At 32.2% G+C, this 18,402-nt stretch overlaps 1 protein-coding gene across 3 annotated transcripts in view; it reads right to left on the bottom strand.

Moving 5' to 3' along the window:
* Nucleotides 1-1,150: 1,150 nt before the first annotated feature.
* Nucleotides 1,151-18,402, bottom strand: part of LOC132939518 (mucin-2) — an 81,899-nt gene continuing 64,647 nt past the window's right edge. Inside the window, exons 2-17 of one of the 3 annotated variants that reach the window (XM_061006727.1) lie at nt 18,119-18,175; nt 9,793-16,737; nt 9,507-9,724; nt 9,064-9,436; nt 5,108-8,998; nt 4,779-5,020; nt 4,570-4,699; nt 4,360-4,506; nt 4,172-4,294; nt 3,846-4,099; nt 3,531-3,770; nt 3,350-3,455; nt 3,159-3,285; nt 2,934-3,048; nt 1,947-2,027; nt 1,151-1,887 (exon numbers count right to left, since the gene is read on the bottom strand). In XM_061006727.1, coding sequence (XP_060862710.1) covers nt 1,855-1,887; nt 1,947-2,027; nt 2,934-3,048; nt 3,159-3,285; nt 3,350-3,455; nt 3,531-3,770; nt 3,846-4,099; nt 4,172-4,294; nt 4,360-4,506; nt 4,570-4,699; nt 4,779-5,020; nt 5,108-8,998; nt 9,064-9,436; nt 9,507-9,724; nt 9,793-16,737; nt 18,119-18,175 — 13,082 coding nt within the window. In that variant the 3' untranslated portion in view covers nt 1,151-1,854. Of the gene's footprint in view, nt 1,888-1,946; nt 2,028-2,933; nt 3,049-3,158; nt 3,286-3,349; nt 3,456-3,530; nt 3,786-3,845; nt 4,100-4,171; nt 4,295-4,359; nt 4,507-4,569; nt 4,700-4,778; nt 5,021-5,107; nt 8,999-9,063; nt 9,437-9,506; nt 9,725-9,792; nt 16,738-18,118; nt 18,176-18,402 lie in introns of all 3 variants that reach the window. The other 2 variants (XM_061006726.1, XM_061006725.1) reach the window with 2 other exon arrangements.

Raw genomic sequence — 18,402 nt, forward strand, 5'->3', positions numbered from 1 at the left:
TTTAAAACTTATATAGGTTTCTTCGAATTTTGTAAGGTCAATTGCCTATATTATTTATAACTCTAGTTAAAACGAGTATTTTTATGCGAAGATAATATTTTGTTTGAATACTGATGCTGTAACTAATTATTACAAAATATTAATATGTAATACGAATATTATTCTATTTCTATTTTATAATATCATTACTATACTCACTGATTCAAAATTAAAATACAAATATCACAATTATTGTTATTTTGTTCGCTCCTATATGCGCCTATGCACGTCTGTGTTGTAGTTATTTGATGTATTTGTGTATATTATTATTTATTTATGTTATTACAATTGTTTCGTATTCTACTGATCCGCGTCTGTCCCGTAGTCATCAATTGCTTATGTCATTATCAGCATTCTCCTCAGGATCCCCTGAATTACCAAGTGTGTACCAAATTTTATAACTTATATTTGAATCTTAACAGTAAAACTTTTTAAATAACAATATTTTCAATAGTCGAATACTCTTTTTTTAGTATCCATTTAAATTAATATTTTGTTCAAATACCAGAAGCATTAATCACATAACAAGAGTTTTATTATACTGTAATATTATAGACTGTTATTGTAAATTACAATTAAATATTAATATAATCGAATAATGATCTCGACCATTGTATTTGTATTCAAAAGTAGGTATAACATATTAAAGCTAACAACACGAAATTAGTTCTGCTGAATGTAAATTTGCTATATTGTATGTACCGCGTGGAGATGAGCAGATAACCCGATTTTCAAAGTCCCACTAAATAGAGTAAATTCACGGGTAAATTGTAGTGATAGACAATATTTATTTAAACCTTTCAACGACGAATGTTGGCACTGTGACATTTTTTCTACTTGCATATTATTATAAATTTTGTGTACCGACGTAAATTCATAAGACCAAGTTAATCTTTGTAAAATAAAATTGTGATGATTCGGTGATTATGCATTTTAAAATATACCTAAATAAACATGAAGTATTATTGTAGATAACATATCGTTAAATTATATAATATGTTGAAACATTAAATATTAACAAACCTATATAAACTATACTAAAATAATAAACTTTTAATTGCTGAACAATTGATAGGTATTGACAATGGGTAAATAAAAAGAAACACACATGTACGTACACAAATTCTCTGTTAATGTAATTTCGAAAGATGACATTATTTTTTTGGCACAAATAAGGCTTGGTATCCTTAAGAACTAATTTTAACTACAATTTAAAAACTATGTCATCAATTCAACGAAACATCATTAGTCATTACTTTGCTAAAGACATCAAAACATATTAAATAAAAATATAAAAAGAGGTATTGTCGTTTCATTATGATTGATCCTTAATGAGGTAATCACAAGAAAAGAGAATATCTCATAACAAATGGATTTCAGTATCAATATTTTTAAGCATACAAAAATTAATAATAATATACAATTAAGCTAATAACAAAATTACCTATTTATATGGCATTGTGTATCATTTATATAATAATATAGAGTAACATATATTATAGACTAATATTAATATTTTTTTAGGACATTATAATATAATATCATTATACAGTAATAAATTAAAAGTACAGAGTTTTGGAAGCTGTACAACATATAGGTATAACATAAGATGATTATCCGAAACATTTATTTTAAATATTATTTATATATGTATAATAATATATGATATTTCTGTGTGTATAAAATTAGCGTTTAATAAATTCTTGAGATAATCAACCCTTCGAAATTGAAACGTATCCTTTTTTTCATGGAATACTCACATCACTGTTAATAATATTATATATGGCATGAGCGGGTAATTATAGACCAATTCCGTCATAGGGAGTCAAAATTCGATGTGTCACTACCCTGCAATAATATAATGATTTTAAAATCATAAAAAACGTTATTATTTTCTCTTTAATTACTCTATTGTCTGGCTTGTAAAGTTTCGACTGAGGCATTAGATATGTGGAACCTAAGTCTCGTTCAACCATGGTATGACCCTCCTAGAAAATAAAAATTTTAAATTAGTAAATTGGTACTGTATTATAACATAATTTTATATTTAGCCGACTGGCCTGACCGATACTGAAAAAATTAAAATCGTGGTCTTACACTTTTACCAAGTGTAATATTTATTTTTTTTTTTAGTATAGGTACCTACATATTTCTACATCTAGTCTTCTACCCTTAGTATCACCACCGTACCTACCTATTAATAAACGTATGCTAATATTTTAAATTAATTACATAATATTATGTCGTAGGTTAGGTTAGGTATCCACTTAGTGAAATCGATATTTTGTGAAGGGGACATCCCCCCTGTAACATATTAATAAATAATATTGGTACCTATATTATATTATTGAAGAAAATAAGTGTGTACCTATTGCAAGTAGGTATCTATGCGTGGATGAAGTTAAACTTTTTAACAGAGGGCATGAAAAAAAATTATAGTCTGTCACAGTCAGCATCACGGTAGAATATTAAGTTTATATTGGAAAATAAAAAATAAAATTTTCAATCTAATTTTTTTATTATTATTTATTACCATATAAACCATATTATATAGTGTCGTGACGGGTGATAGTTTTTTTTTCGTACCCTCTGCATGTAAAGAAGTTTAATTTCAATAATTTGGTGGTATATACCTAACCGCTATTTGTTTTTACTTCCATCGATCCTTTCACTAGATTTTAAATACCTAGGTACTTTTTACATATTAGTTTAAATGTTATGCAATTTTGTTTGTAATTTCAAATTTTTTTGACAATTGTAAATTATTTTACTACAAATTTAATCTGGTATAAGGTAGGTTTGCTGAATGTTGAGATTCAAGGCATATAATATTATGTGATTCCACTATAAATATAAAATGCATTATGTACAAATAGCATGGTTATATTTCTTACGTCATTCGTTTTATGTGAATACTGTGATTTAGATTCATAATGACTCTCTGGGTGATAGCATCTAGTTGGTGGCTGTATTGTTGTCTCATCAAACGATCTTGCAACAGATACAGTTCTAAAAAATATTGAATTTGTGATTAACTGTTAATTAACAATATTGTTATTTATTATTAACAAAATAATCATAAACATTCATTGTGTAAATATTTTTAAAAGTTCAAGTACCTGGCGGCTGTTGTTCTGCCAGTATTAAAATCTGGTTTGTTATCATCACGACATACATATGCTTCGTCCAGCTCTTTAGTTTTTACAACTGTAGCTGAAACCTCGAATCCAGCAGACACTAGTGCACCTGTAATGAATAATATTTGTCAATAAAATGTTTATTTTTCAAATTTAGCTAATACTATTATTACCTGTGGATGGTTTTTTTGGAGCAGCATGTTTTTTACGCTGAGGTGGTTGAATTTCTACAGATCTCTGCGTTGAATCACTAGGTTTTCTGCTACTACTTCTTGATCCCTGTATAACGTAGAATATGCATACATTATAGTCGTATTCCAAACATTAAATAATTGCAAATTTGTATATGGTTACTTTTGTTGGAGTTTGACGGGAGTCCATATTATACGACATGGCTTTTTGTTCCGGTCCAAAGGTTGACATAGTCAATATGGATGGTGGTGCTTGTTGAGGAGCTGGCCGGTATTTGGCTCTTGGAATCATTACAGTAAGACTTCTATCTCGTTGTTCTAATCCACTTCGCATGGTGCTGCCCCCGTGACTAGATGGAGATGGAGTTTTCATCTGGGAATGGACGTGTGCGTGAGTTTGTCTCTGCATGTTTACAACCTATTTATATAGTTATGATGATAAAATAATGGGTTTTGTACTAATTTATGCAACACTTACTTGTTTGACATATGGAGGAGGTGTATGGTCAACGCTTGTTTCGCTACCTGTATCGACACTGATCATTGCTCTTTTGTCACCTCTTGTCGTGGCTATCATATTCCTATAACGTCTAAAACCTATTACTGGACGCTGCGGTTGGTATAAACCCATAACAGACTCTCTGGATTGCTTTTTACAACAGGCCATTAACAGACATGCAATTAGAAGCGATAATAACATCACTCCAATGGCAATTAGTCCCAATAATAAAACTGAAAATATCATGATATTGTACAATATTATGAACTAATAAACAAAATTTGTTGGATAATTAAACAATTTACCTTTTAGATTAAACTGACAGTGTTTACCAGCATACCATTGGAAACATTCGCAAATCGTTTCATCTTGATTGCTTAAATAACATGTTCCATGATAATTACATAAATCGCATCCAATAAGTTCAGCTATAAATAAATTAAAAAATAGTTTACGTTCAATGCGTTTATTAAAAAGTATAAAAATAACTTACAAGAACAAACTCTGCCTGGAAATTGGGTATTATGTGAAAGGTCAGAAAATCCATCTTTGCAGCTACAAGTATACGTTCCATGTAAATTAAAACATTTTGCATTATCTGAACAGTCGTGGAATTTTGAATCACTACATTCATTAAAGTCTAAACATAAAATGGTATAAGGTTTTGTTATGAAATTAATAAAAGAAATTAATTATGTTTTACCCTCTGCTGATAATTGTTGTAACTGGTCTCGTGCAACAAATATGTCAGTTCCTCCTAAACTATAGTTTGTAGCCCTGAGTGATTTTTTTGTTGCTTCCCACAATTTAATGTCTTCTGCGTTTTCAGATAGCTTAAACATTAAAATATTTTAACAATTTAAAAAATAATTAATAAATATCAAAGTTATATTATTATAAATAAAATATTACTTGTATTATATATGAAACGACTGCTTTATCACTTTTTCCATCCGGTTCAAAACCTCCAACTATTACACCATGATAAATATCTCTTAGATCTGACTGCATTGACATACGATTTAATCCTTCTTTAGTAGCTTCTGTCAGTTTTTGATATTGATTTGAACTAGGATCATCTAATTGTGTAGAATATTTAATGGGATCTTTACGGAATTTGTCCAATACTAACTTCATTGTATATGTATAAGTAGCTAGAACACATATCATAGGTAAATTTTATAAATATGGAAAATATTATAATCATAGCACATAATTTTATCTTAAAACAAATTACTTACGTTTACAAGGTCTGTCCATAAACATTCTTGCAAAACCAGGTCTACATACACATCGCATTATATTTTCTACTCTTTGACAGATTTCATTTTTAGACGCTTTGCATTCAGGTCGACATTCAGTGTCTGATGAATGAGTTAAAATTCCACTTAGTAATACATCACTTGGTCCTATTTCATTTGTTTCATCAGGAACTTGTATTTCTGGTGGTATTCCATTATTTCCGCCTTTTTTATCTGTCATAACTACTAATAACGTCTCATTTTCATCTGGGGGTATATTTATTGTTTTGGTTTTTGTGCCTTCCACTACTGGCGCTTGAAGAACAGGGTCAGAACGTATTGGTGCTGGAATAGTAGTTGTAATTGTAGACAGGACTTGCGTGGGTTTCACCAATGTATGAAATTCGGTTACTGTGTCTACTAATGTTGATGTTTGGGTTTTAGTGAGAACCAGTGTATGAGTAGAAGGTTCGAAACCATCACTTTGTAAAACTGTTGTTTCTGTTATAGTTACTGACAATGTTTGCGTATGAGTGACAAATCTCGTTGGAAGTGAGGAGCCTTGATGTAATTGCTTGTGGAATTCATCCATGAACGATGGTCTTTCTGGAAGTTGTAAGATTGTAACTTGTGGTCTCATTTGTGATTTTTGCTTGGGTGTTGTAGGATTTTCAATTATATTTTCATTGGATTTATCTTCTGGCTTTTCTTCGTTCTTAACAATAACACTTATAACACTATGATAGTCAGTCGTCTTACTTGTTGGTTTACTCGGTGTTGTATGTGATTTTATAGTTCCAATAGTAATTGAAGTCAGTGCAGGAGTTTCTGTTGTGGATTGAACTGTTTCTATTTTACTCTCTGTACTTGAAATAGGGCTATACTCATACCATTTAGTTGTATCTTGAGTGACAATGGTAGGTATTACATGTGTTACAGGATCACTGAAAATAACCGTATTTTCTTTAGTTTTTTCTTGTAAATGTGATTTTATACTGGAACCTTGGCTGAAAACTTTACTTTCTGCTTTTATTATTTCAGGTTTTTCTTCTTTATATGTTGGTCTGTATTCAGGTCTCGGATTTAACGAAACCTCCCATTTTTTAACAGGTTCAATTTTTGCAGTAGTTGACAATGGTTTTAGAACCATTTCTTCTTGACTATTATGTGGAATTGATGGTCTTCTGTTCAAAGGTCTTTCAAATTGGTATGGAGGAGCGGTTGAAGGTTTTGGTTTAGGACGATAAGGTCTCCTAGATGCTTGAGGCCTTTGTGTAACATTATCATATTTTAATGACTGTGTAATAACTGGAGGAGGGGATAAGCCTAAAACTTCATTATCACGATTCGGTTTCACTATAGATGGTTGTGGTGTACTTCCTTGGCTGTCCAAATCATTATTATCGTGTTTAATTGTTGGTAAAGGTGGTAATTTTTCATCCATATTCATCGCTTGTTGAATATCATCTCTCGGAGGAAGATTAATTATAAGTTTATTTTGTTTCATCGTATTATTTGTAATTTGTTCGTGAGAATGTTGAATGTTATACTGTAAATCTGGACGTTTTTCATTAGGCACAACAAAATTTCCCGGTTTCAATTCTGTTGGTTCTTTGTTATTTATAGGTTGTCCAATCAATAATGTTTGTTCTTCACCTTTAAAATTACCAACTATAGGTTTTCCAGTAATTATTGGAGTTCTATCTTCATCTGACTCACTGCTATGTACTCCAAATGGTAATTCGCCGGGCCTCAAAGGCGTTTTTTTAGATTCTTGAGTTACTTCGCCATCTTCGAATTGTAATAAATCATCTTCAACTGACAATTCAGCATCGGGTCGCCTTACAAATGAGTTAACTTGTGAAATTGTAGGGGGTGTTAGATATTGATTGCTTGGGTTTTGTGGTTTTAAAACATGAACGGGTTTTGTTTTAACTTCTCCTGTTTCGTTATCATATAAAACTACATGGTGTGATTCTGAATCACCAACAGTAATACCAGCTGGAGAAACGGGGATATCAAAGTGCATTGCATTTGCTGGTATTTTTGATGCAACGTTATTCGTTGGATTTAATGTACCATAAATTTCTAATCCCACGAAACCTGGATTTACATGATTTTCAGGGTATGGCTGTGGGTCATTAAAAATTTCTCCTTTCGGACCATGCCCCACTGCTGGTTGATCACTGTATATTAATGCTGTTTGGCTACCATGTGGAATCACAACCTGAGCAACCTGAGATGGTTGTATATTTACTAATAATGGATCAACAGCAGATTGCTCTAAAAATGATGGTTGATTTGATGTAATTAAATGTTGATTTCCATAATTAACTTGAGGTTGAATATCTGGGTTTGTCAAGACTAATGGTTGAACATCAGTTACGAACTTTGTTGGCCAAGGATCTGGCTTCCTTAGTGGTATAATATTGACTTCTGATTTAATTGGTGCATTAGTTAGCTGATATTGAGCTTGTACTCTGTTTTCATGATATCGAATAGGTTGAGTATTTTTTCTATCAGTGTGGGGTAAAGAATGTTTTATATGCTCTCTCGCAATATTATTAGGAACTGAAATTTTATCTTTAAACTGCAGAGGAGGAGGTGGTGGTCTCATACCAAAAGGTATTTCTTCTTTCTTGAAATTGTCCATTGGAGGTCTTGGACCTAAAACTGAAGGTTTACCAATAATTACATCGCTATTTGTCGTAATTACTTCACCAGGACTAATAGGAATTCCTCCTGATAATAAAGACGCCTCTACAGGTGGTCTTGCTGGTCCTACATGTGGGTGTCTTTGATCAGTGTCTGGATATTGTTGGCTTTCTGATCCATCGGAATCTGCTAATCCACCAACTGGAATATATATTGGAGCCCGGCTTGTTGTTTCTTGTTTCACAGGTTTCGGCGTTGATTTTTGTAGCACGTGAACATTCTTAGTTTTTTGATCATTTTTTAAATTATTTTGAATAATACCAGCAACAGCGCTGATGACCGGCTTAAGAGCTGTTAAGCTACTTCCTATAGTTCCAAAATCAATAAGTCCTCCAACATTTGTATTATCTGGCTTAACAGGTATTGGATTTATGGGAATTTTTTGTTCTGACTTTGGTGGAGTGTTTTTTTTTGGTGGTTTTTGAATTTCAGTCTTTTGCGAAACTTTACTAACACTTGATGGTTTAATTGTTTCTTTTAGTTTTTCAATTGGTTTATAAGTGTTTTCATTAATAATTGGTTTTTGCGTTTCTTGAGTTTGAATAGTATGAGTTGGGTTTATTTCACTTTGCTCAGTTGGCAATAAATCATTCATAGCAGTGAATTCTATTCGTTGACCATTGTCTAAAGTGGCAGTGGCAGTTATAGGTATTTTTTCATTTTGTACCGAAGAACTTATTGAAGATAAATAATTTGCATTAAATATTGAAGTGTTTAATGATTCAGTTACTATATTCTGAACAATTTTAGTTCTGGATTTAACTTGTGTAATTGATGGATTCTTACCGTCATTATCTTTCAATAATGTTGTAAAATAAGTAAAAGTTGTAAGATAGGTTTTAGTTGCATACAAATGAAATGGTAATTTATCAATAGTAGGCGTAGGCTGTATTTCATCAATTTTAGTTGGTATTAAATACTTTTCTGTAACTATATCAGATGATACGGAAATATCTGATTTTACGATAGTGTGATCTCCATCTTGAATTGTGTTAAAATATGTATAAGTAACATAATACGTTTTAGTTACATCCGTTGTTGTACTTTCTTCTTTTAATTTGGATGTATCCATTGTTGGCGTATTGTCTGTTTGAGTTATTATCACTTGTGTTAATATATCTTCTGTACTTACGACTGTATAATCAGGCCCATCGCTCAAAGTTTTAGTGAATGAAACTAAAAATAAACAAAATATTATTATTATCCTCATGTCCATGGAAATAAATGTTAACTATTCTTACCTGTATTTAGGTAGGTGTTAGTGTTATGATAGGCAGGTTCAGATGGTTGTAATGGAGTGAGAAATTCATGAGGAGCTGTAACTGTGTTAGCCACAGTTTTTCGACTTGTCATCACTAGTGGGATATCACCGTCAACGATAGTATTTAAATATGTATATGTTGTGTGATAGATGCCTGTTTCTAAACTCGGACTGGCTGTTAATGTAACTTGACTAAGAGTTGAAGTAGGAGTTATTTTATTCACTTCATCGGTTACAACGTTAGATACCACCTTTTCTCGACTGGATACTACAGTAGCTTCTCCGTCCAGAAATGTAGTCAAATATGTATATGTAGTAAGATATGTTTTGGTAACAAATTGGTTATTCATGCTCTAGAATGAAATTTACTTAATGAAATAAAACATCGCATTATGTTAAAAGCAATATCGTTAGGAAACAAACTTGTTTGATGGGGTGGGGTAGCATCATAAGCATGTGATCAGTTAACGTGCTTGGAGCTAGTGTTATGGGTTTAGCTTGTGATGTAGGTAATACCCTTAATACATTAGCTTGGCCGGGATATGTACTTTTATCTCCAGCAACGATTACTTCGACACCATTACTCATCTTTTTTGTAGCAAAATTAAAACGCCTTTCGTCGAATGCCCTTTGCTCATCTACTGTAATAAGAAAAATTAAGTATTAAATCAAAATTCATGTTAAGGATTATTATAGAATAACATCTTACCTTTGGCATCAATATTATAGTCTTGTGGAATTTTTGATAAAGTAAAAGAAGAATTTTCCCTATCACCAACATTATACAAAATGCTTTGGGTTAAGTTTTTTTTCAGTTTTTTTGGAAAATCAAACAGAAATACGTCCTTGGTGGGTAGAAAATTAGGCGTGTTTCTTTTTGTTCGATTTTGTGAACTCCAGATTTTGGATTTTACGACTTCCCGCTGAACTGGAGTATCAGCGGAGCCTTTCAATAAAAAATGACCGGTAGTTTCTTGATTTTGCTGAGAAGATGGCTCAACAATTACTACGTTGACTTTTGTAGCACGGTTTTCAATTTTTACATTTTTACTCACATCGCCTAATATACTCTCTAAGCTTTGAGTTTCTTCTTCGTTATATCTTTGAACTTGATCATCGTCAGTAGATGATAAAAGAATATCATCATATTCAGTAGCCATTAAATCCATTACTGATGAAGGTTCTACTTCACGTTTTCGGACGGTTGCTGTTTCATCATAATTTACAGTTGATAAAACAGTGCTAAATTCTCCTGGTCTTTTACCCGATACATATAATGTCACAACACTTGCTTCCGCAGGTTGTATTGCAGGGTCTGGTGGTTTTTTGGTAACTATTTTTTTTTTTGATGGTTTAGTTTCATCTTTTGATGAGGAATCTTCATACTTTGGGGTTGGTTCAATTAACTCTTGAAGAAGTTCCTCTTGTGTAGAATCAATACTACCAATTAAAGTATTTGCTGGAGTGACTTGTCCTAGTAATTGAGCTTGAAGTAAAGCAGGTAATAATAATGTATTTAGTTGATTATTGGATTGTTGGACCGTAGGAGTAGTAACTATTGTTTCAGTAATATATTCAGTTGCCGTAATAATATTTGTAGAGCTGTCAATCACTGTTGTAGATATGACTTTTCCTCTAAAAGTTATTGGCAATACTGTTGACGTGGAGTGGGTAACTGTAGTCACATAAGTTGTACTTTTCGTCTTAAACTCAGTTGTTGGTAACTGAGGTGTAGCCATAGCTGAATTTAAAGCTAATAATGGATTTACTGTGGGCTGAATTCCTAAGTTACCTAATAGTAGTTGTGACAACAATAAATTGGCTAATGGTGCATTAGCTAATTGTTGTGGCTGAATTGTGTTTACTTCAGGTTTCACTTCATATATGGTACTCGGAATTATATGAGAATAAGATGTTTTTCTTCCTCTTATATAAGTGGGAGTAAACGTTATACTACTTGTTGGTTGTTCGTAAATAACAAATTTGGTTATTTCGGTCGCTCCATTTGGTAATGTTTCAGTAACTTCTCTAACAAGTTGTATTGTTGGATAACCATTTTTACCTGCTACAGTACTATATTGATGAGGTCCAAGTATCTCAATACTGGGCTTTGCCGTCAACACTTGTTTGTATTCCGTGTTTTTCCCAATAATTATAGGTATTGTTAATTCGGTTGGTATCTTATGTGTTACTGTGATTGACCCATCAAAAATAGTTTGTGTATTAGAAAATGTGTTCACATCTTCTCTGAATCTTGTTCGTGTATTTTGTCTACGAACTGAAGGTGTATAACGACGGTTGTTTCGGACTGGCTCTGGTGTTGTAGTTGGATATCTCAATCTAGATAATCTTTTTGACGTAGTTGTTTCTTGTGGTACAGGTGGCCGCGTTCTTCTGAAATTCGATGACCTTGATGTAGTCGCTGGAGCCACTGTTGTTGGAGTCTTTTCTCGTAAAGTAAACTGTGATCTCCCAACATTAGAAGAAGATGTGGTTGGTGTTAATCTTTGTTGTTGTTGTTGCTGTGGTTGTTGTTGTTGTTGTTGTCTAGATCGACTGGGCTGTCTTCTTGTTGGAGGAGGTGTCCTTATTGGTGCGGGAGTGTCTTGTTCCACATATTCATCTTCATAATAATAATCCACAGCCGTATTTTTAACTGGTTGTCTACTTCTATAACTTCTGCTATTATCATTTTTGTTCCCAAACTCTACTTGTCTTTTTGTTCTACTTCTTCTACTATTAAAAGGTCTGATTTGAACTTGATTATTATTAAAAGTTCGACTTCCCCTTGATGGTCGCTCAGTTTCTGATACTGCATTTGATTGTGTTTCAACTTGTGTAACCGCACTATCTATATTATCATCAAAATCTTCGGCCGGTTTTACTTCTTGTTGTAATTTCTCTTCGTCAAGATTTGATTCACTTGTTACTTCTAGCTCTTGTTCCTTTTTACCAAAACCTCTAGATGGGAATAATCCATTGACTGGCTTAGGCCGATTACGTGTAATTAATGGACTTGGAGTTTTTGGTCTTTGAGGTCTAGGTGTAGTAGTAGTTGTACTTGTCGTTGTCCTTACTGTTGTTCTTGCCAGATTTCGTCTTGGTGGTTGTGTTGTTATGGAAGTTTTTTGTAATGGCGGTCGTCGAAGTTTTAATAATGGATTGTTTCCTCTTCTTGACGACTCTGTTGATGTTGTTGATGGCACAGTAATACTTTCATCTTCCTCGTTATTAGAAATTAACAACGTTTCATCAGGTACTAATGATGTGCTTACCTCGTTGTTATCTGGTACTTCCTCCGTACTTGTTGTTAATGTACTTGAAAATCGATTAAAATTAGATGATGCTGTTGGTCGTATTCTAAACCGTGATGATGTTGAAGAGTTTTTTGTTATTGATTCCGGTAGTCTTGAACTTGTTTGTCTTTGACTCAAACTGCTTCTTCTAGCACCACCAAAACTAGACACGGAAGCTGTTGGAGATATTTTCAATGACGATGAAGGTGTTCTACTTTTAAAACTAACTGAGGCTGACACTATTGGTGTATTAACACTCTTAGACCTAGAATATTTTCGACTATTCGATGATGATGGTGTTATTTCAGATACTTGTGATGTACTAGATTTTCTGACACCAGAAAAACGGTTTCTACTTGACGGTCCTAAACCCTTTTCATTTGTTTTCAACGCTGGAGTTGCAACTATAGTTGGTGTTATACTTCTATTTATAGTAGCAGCGCTCAAACTATCGGTAGATTTCTTTTTTGGTTGAAAAGTTGGTCTAGGTCTTGATGCAAATGGTCTTATTACGGGGAATGTTTTCTTCTTAGGTGAATTTTCGTCATCTGTTTCTTCACTTTTTTCTGTTGTAGATCCACTTTCGCCCTGTGAACTTTCAATTGTTGCAGGTGATGGTGATATTGGAATTTCGCTTTGAAAGATTTCATTAAGTTGGGTAGAAGATGCTTTCATTTCTTGAACCACAGTTGGTTGAACTCCTATTTTAACTTTCGAATCACTTTCAAATTCTTGTGTATATTTTCCATCTATAACTTTTCCTATCACTTTCGTTTCATAATAAGTTGTACTTATATCCTTAACACTAGTACCTTCAATTGAACTTATTAAACCCGTACGATATGTTTTAGTACCAAGAATTATTGTAGAAGGTTCACCAATTCTTTTTTTATCGTTAACCTTGATTGACGATGTACTTTCAATAACTTGAGCATAAAGTTGATCAATATAAGTACCAAGTGCTTTTGTTGTATAGAATGTAGTACTTACTCCATCAGCATCAACGATTTTACCCTCATTTAATGATACAACTCCAGTACTTTTACCATTAGGTTTTACATCGCTCGGTGACGTGTTTTTAATAATATTTGATTTACTTTCAAGTATTTGGACATATAACCCATCAATGTAAGTACCATAAACGTCTGTTGAGAATAATGTGGTTTCTCCGTTGTTGACTTTAAGAGTTGTAAGTGATGACAATGATCCTGTGGGTTTTAAAACTGTAATTGGTATACTCTTATTTGATGGTTTCCCTGGTGTGGTTTTAATAACACTATTTTCACCTTCAGCATCATCGTTGTTCATATTCTCTTCGGATTCCGTTGTATTTAATATATTAGTTACAGTCTCCAATCTACTATTTACTACTGTCTCATTATCAAGATAAGACGTTGTAAAATAAGTGAATGTCGTGAAGAATGTTGTAGGTTTTGTTGGATTCAGTTGTTCAGTAGCTATTAATTTAGTCGTAGATGATGGTTTTATTGTGGGTGTTATTAAAACGCTATCGGAAACAGAAGATGATACAACATTGGTTGAAGTATCTTCTCGGCTAGTTACTAATGTACTGCCGTCTTTATAAAGGGTAGTCCAGTAGGTGTAAGTAGTGAAAAAAGTAACTGGTAATGTAGTTTCTTCGTTGTTTAAAGTATCTACTTCTGTTGGTTCAACGATTGGAGAAGCAACATTTGTTATAGTTTCAAATCGACTGACAACTTCACTAGAAGAACTTCCTTTATAAATTGTTGTAAAATACGTATATGTTGTGAAACTAGTTTGTAATTGATGTGTTGGGGATGATTCAATATTCTCATTTGTTTCAGAACTTTCCATATCTTCATCTTCGTCAGTCGAAACTTTTCGTTTAATATTATTTGATGAGATGGACTTTGTGTCTGTAATCACCGATTCACCGATAACGTCATTCAAAGCTTTTTCGTCGTCTATAATATTGTAATTAGTGCGGTTTCTAGTAATTGTCATATCATATTTATAAGACGGTGTAATTAGTGTTTCATTATTTTTATCTATTTTGGTATCCATTTCTTCCTTTTCTGTTTCCTCAATTACAGCTTCTGGATCATCCATTGGTTCTGGCGTTGTGTTTGGTACTTTTAATAATGTAGGGTTGATTTTATTTTTCACTACTGTGGGTTGAATGACTTGCGATAATGGAATATTTGATGGCCTAATAACATTAGTGTATACTTCAGTGTGACTTTTAAGGTTTGTCGATCCATCTGATGAAAGCGTTGTAAAGTAGGTATATGTTTTTGAAAATGTTTTGACAATACTATCATCTAATGGAGGTGTGGCTAACTCTCTTTTGAAGTCTACAGAGTCTAAAGTAGAAGCAAATAAGTCATCAACTGGCTTATGCAGAAAAGCAGATGATGGTCTTCCCGAACCGACACGTGTAGCTAATACTCTTGGACTTCTTGCAGTCTCGTGTATCATTGTATTCAGTAAGCTACCTTCTTCTCGGTCAAAAAGTCCAGCTACTGCAGGATCTGTGGCCAGAAAATCTTTTTCTAAAGTGGATGTAATAATGTTTGTTACAACTTCTTCTCTACTTAGAACACTTGTAGTTGATTCTTGGAAAAAGGTTGTTAAGTACGTGTATGTTGTGTACAATGTTTTAAACAACAATTCTACTTCTTCTTCTTCTTCTTCTTCAACTTCTTGTGGTTTTATAGTTATAGGACTCATTTCAGTCACCATTTCATCATTAGATTCTTTAATAATCGGTTTTTCTGTTGTTAATTCCTCTTTCATTGGAATAGTCGTTAACTCAGAAATCTCTTTATCTTCAGACTCTTTTTCAGTTGTAATCGGCATCTCCTCCGTTGTAGTGTATTTAATATCGTCTTCCTCAGGAGTAGTCGTCAGAATAGTTTCAGTTGTAGTCGAAGGAATACTTTCAGTTGTAGTTGTAGTTGTAGGAATATTTTCAGTTGTAGTAGTGGTTGTAGTCATTGTGTTTTCAGTCATATGAGTAGGTTCTGGTGACAATACAACCCTTGACCTTACAGATGTAGTAGTTAAACTATCATCTACAGGTATAAAGAAAGTTGTTAAGTATGTGTATGTTTTATACAATATATCTTCGGTAGATGAAGTTGGCGATACAGTTTCTTCTTCAGGTGTCGTGGAAATTTCTTCTTCAGATTCAGTTGTCATTTCATTCATATTTTTTTCTGTTGTTACCTGAGACTCAGTTGTTGTAGGAATTTTTGTCATCGGTATTTCAATTTTGGATGGCTTAGTTGTTTGTGATGGTTTTGATAGTAACGTTGATACGGTTTGTTCCAGCTGTGTATATTTACCATTAATATACGTACCATAAAAGAACGTAGTAAGTCTGGTGGTCTTACTATCGATAACATCCACACCTCCAATTGTTTTCAATAATCCTAATGCTTCTTGTTCATTGTTAAACACTCTTGTAGTTTCTGAAATACGACGAGACAGTGGTTCTGTTGGTAAAGCCATTGTCTCTTCCGTTGTTGCAATACTAGACTCTATTATACTACTATACTCGGCTTTCTCCGTGGTAGGTTCTAATGTTTTAGTGGAAAGTAATGTTACAGATTTTGTTGGACTTATTATATCTTCTGGTCGAAGCGTTGCTTCACCTTTAATACTTGTTATACCAGTGGCTTCAGGTATTGCTGGAGTCTTGGGCATAAATATTATAACTGTATTGCCAACTGTCGTCATAAAATCTGCAAATCCAAAATACGTGACGGTTTCGTATTTCCTTATTTCTACTGGTTTGAGCCCATTTCTAAACAAATTCTTTGATGATCTTAATTTATTTCGAAATGAGTCATCACGCTTAGTTGTAAGTTCCACTGGCGGCAAATAATCTTCATCATTATTTTTTACCGTAAATGTTGGCAATCCATTTTTTGCATTCACCTTTGCTGGTTTAATGGAATCTGGAGTAAAATGTTTTCTGACTGATATTTCCTGTCTAACTGATACATTTGATTTATCAATCGGTTCTGGAGTAGTTGACAATTCAAGTTTTCTTCCTTTAATTAAATTTGTTTCTTCTTCTTCTTCTTTAGTATTTTCAAATACCTGTGGATGCCCTAGGTTATCTAATATTGTTTGCAAGTTAATATCTGGGGTGTCATGACGGTTCGTTGGTTTAATATTGTCATAAAATACTCGAGAACCAGTACTAACAATATGTGCATAACGGTCACCAATGGTGGTTCCAATAACGTGGGTTGCATATTCAGTAGTAACACCATCCTGGACAAATGTTCGTGCCATGGAAGACAATAATCCAAGTGTCGGGGATGTCTTTTTCTTGCCGTTGTCGTCCACCAACAGGACAGTCACATCTAAACCATAGGGGGGTAGCAAAGTTAGAGCGACAGAACAGACAAGAAATTACACATACATCAGAACATAATATGATATTTATATATACAAAAGTAAAGCAGCAATTATTAGAACGAGTGAATCATATAAATACATAATTATATTTCAACTTATTTTAACTTTAATTATTATCTTTTAAATTATTTGAAAATTAAGTTGAAAAAATAAGGAATTTTAAACTCTTAATTTAACACTACCTATCAATATATTTAAATTTGTTGAATTTTTTATTTTAAGTTTCCATATTTTTAAAAAATACTAATATATTTATTTTTTATATTTGTATTAATTTATTACATATTTGTATAAATTCAATATGTTTTATAGCATTTAGAATAAGACATTTAAATATCAATTTTAATTAAAATCAAACCAATTATTACTTATCTAATTTTTGTGTATTTTAACTTTAATTTTTTATTGAGATTTCAATCAAAAGTCATTTTGTTTATATTCTAACAAATTGTACTATTCATTATGGATCATGATTGAAATCGTTGATAGGTATTCAAAAAAAATGAATATTATCATGTACCAGTAACAAGTTGATTACAGAACTAATTTTTTTCAATATGTTAATTAAAGAAGCAGGTAAGTGGATGTCACTCTGCTGTACAGTAGGTTACAAGTGGGTCAATGTATAATGGATTGTATTAAACTTGAATTCAATGATATAATATCATTGTATAAGAAAAACGATTCTGAGCGGAGACGGTTTGTCAGTCTGGATATTTTATATTGTTATTATTTATTATAGCCTGTAAGTTAAATTAATATTATAATATTATAATATTTTTATTCGTTTCTATGATGATAAACAAAGCGTTAGAAATTAAAATCCAATTTTTAGCGGTTTTTTGTAATTTGTCGGTGGTTTTTCCCGTGACATTAAATAATTATTGAGAAAATCGAAAAATGACCTCTAAAGTACCATCTTGATCCAATTTGCTAAAAGATAAGATACTATATGTTGAAATCAAAGCACCCCTTCTGGTAGAAATTTTATTTTAATTAAATTTATATTATTACAATACCTATTATCATAAAATATGCTCGATTTCTGATCAATAAAAGTTTGAAGCAACATTTTCACCGCGAAAAATTTTAAAAATATACCATAACATTTTAAAACAAAACGATTTTGAAAAATATATTATTATGTGCGTACCTACACAAAAGTTTTATTTTATTCGGTCATTATTATAAACGTTTAATTAATTTTCACTCGTTCCATAAAATGGCTTAACGAACCTCTACCAATGTTATTATTATGTTCATAATTATTTTAAAATTAATTTACATTAATATGTACAAAAATATTGTAATCTGATAAAAACTTACCACCATCTCTTTTGATCCTTTCAAGATTTTTATCTTTTTCATTGAGCAATATATCACCTAAAACGCAAATACATAGAATATTAATTCACAGTTACTTAAACATATTATTTATGTTTCCCACTGTTATTCCCCATTGTGGTTACCTATCTGTATTGTCAAAAGTAACGTAATTTCTAAAAGTTGACAGTTGTTACTTAATATATTGTTTTGTTTTTATTGTTCCTAAAATACTTACAGCCTACAGGTGTACAATTATACTTAGTGGTATAATTTGTATTTAAAAT

Source organism: Metopolophium dirhodum, chromosome 2 (genome assembly GCF_019925205.1).
Source record: "Metopolophium dirhodum isolate CAU chromosome 2, ASM1992520v1, whole genome shotgun sequence".
Classification (NCBI taxonomy): Eukaryota; Metazoa; Arthropoda; class Insecta; order Hemiptera; family Aphididae; genus Metopolophium; species Metopolophium dirhodum.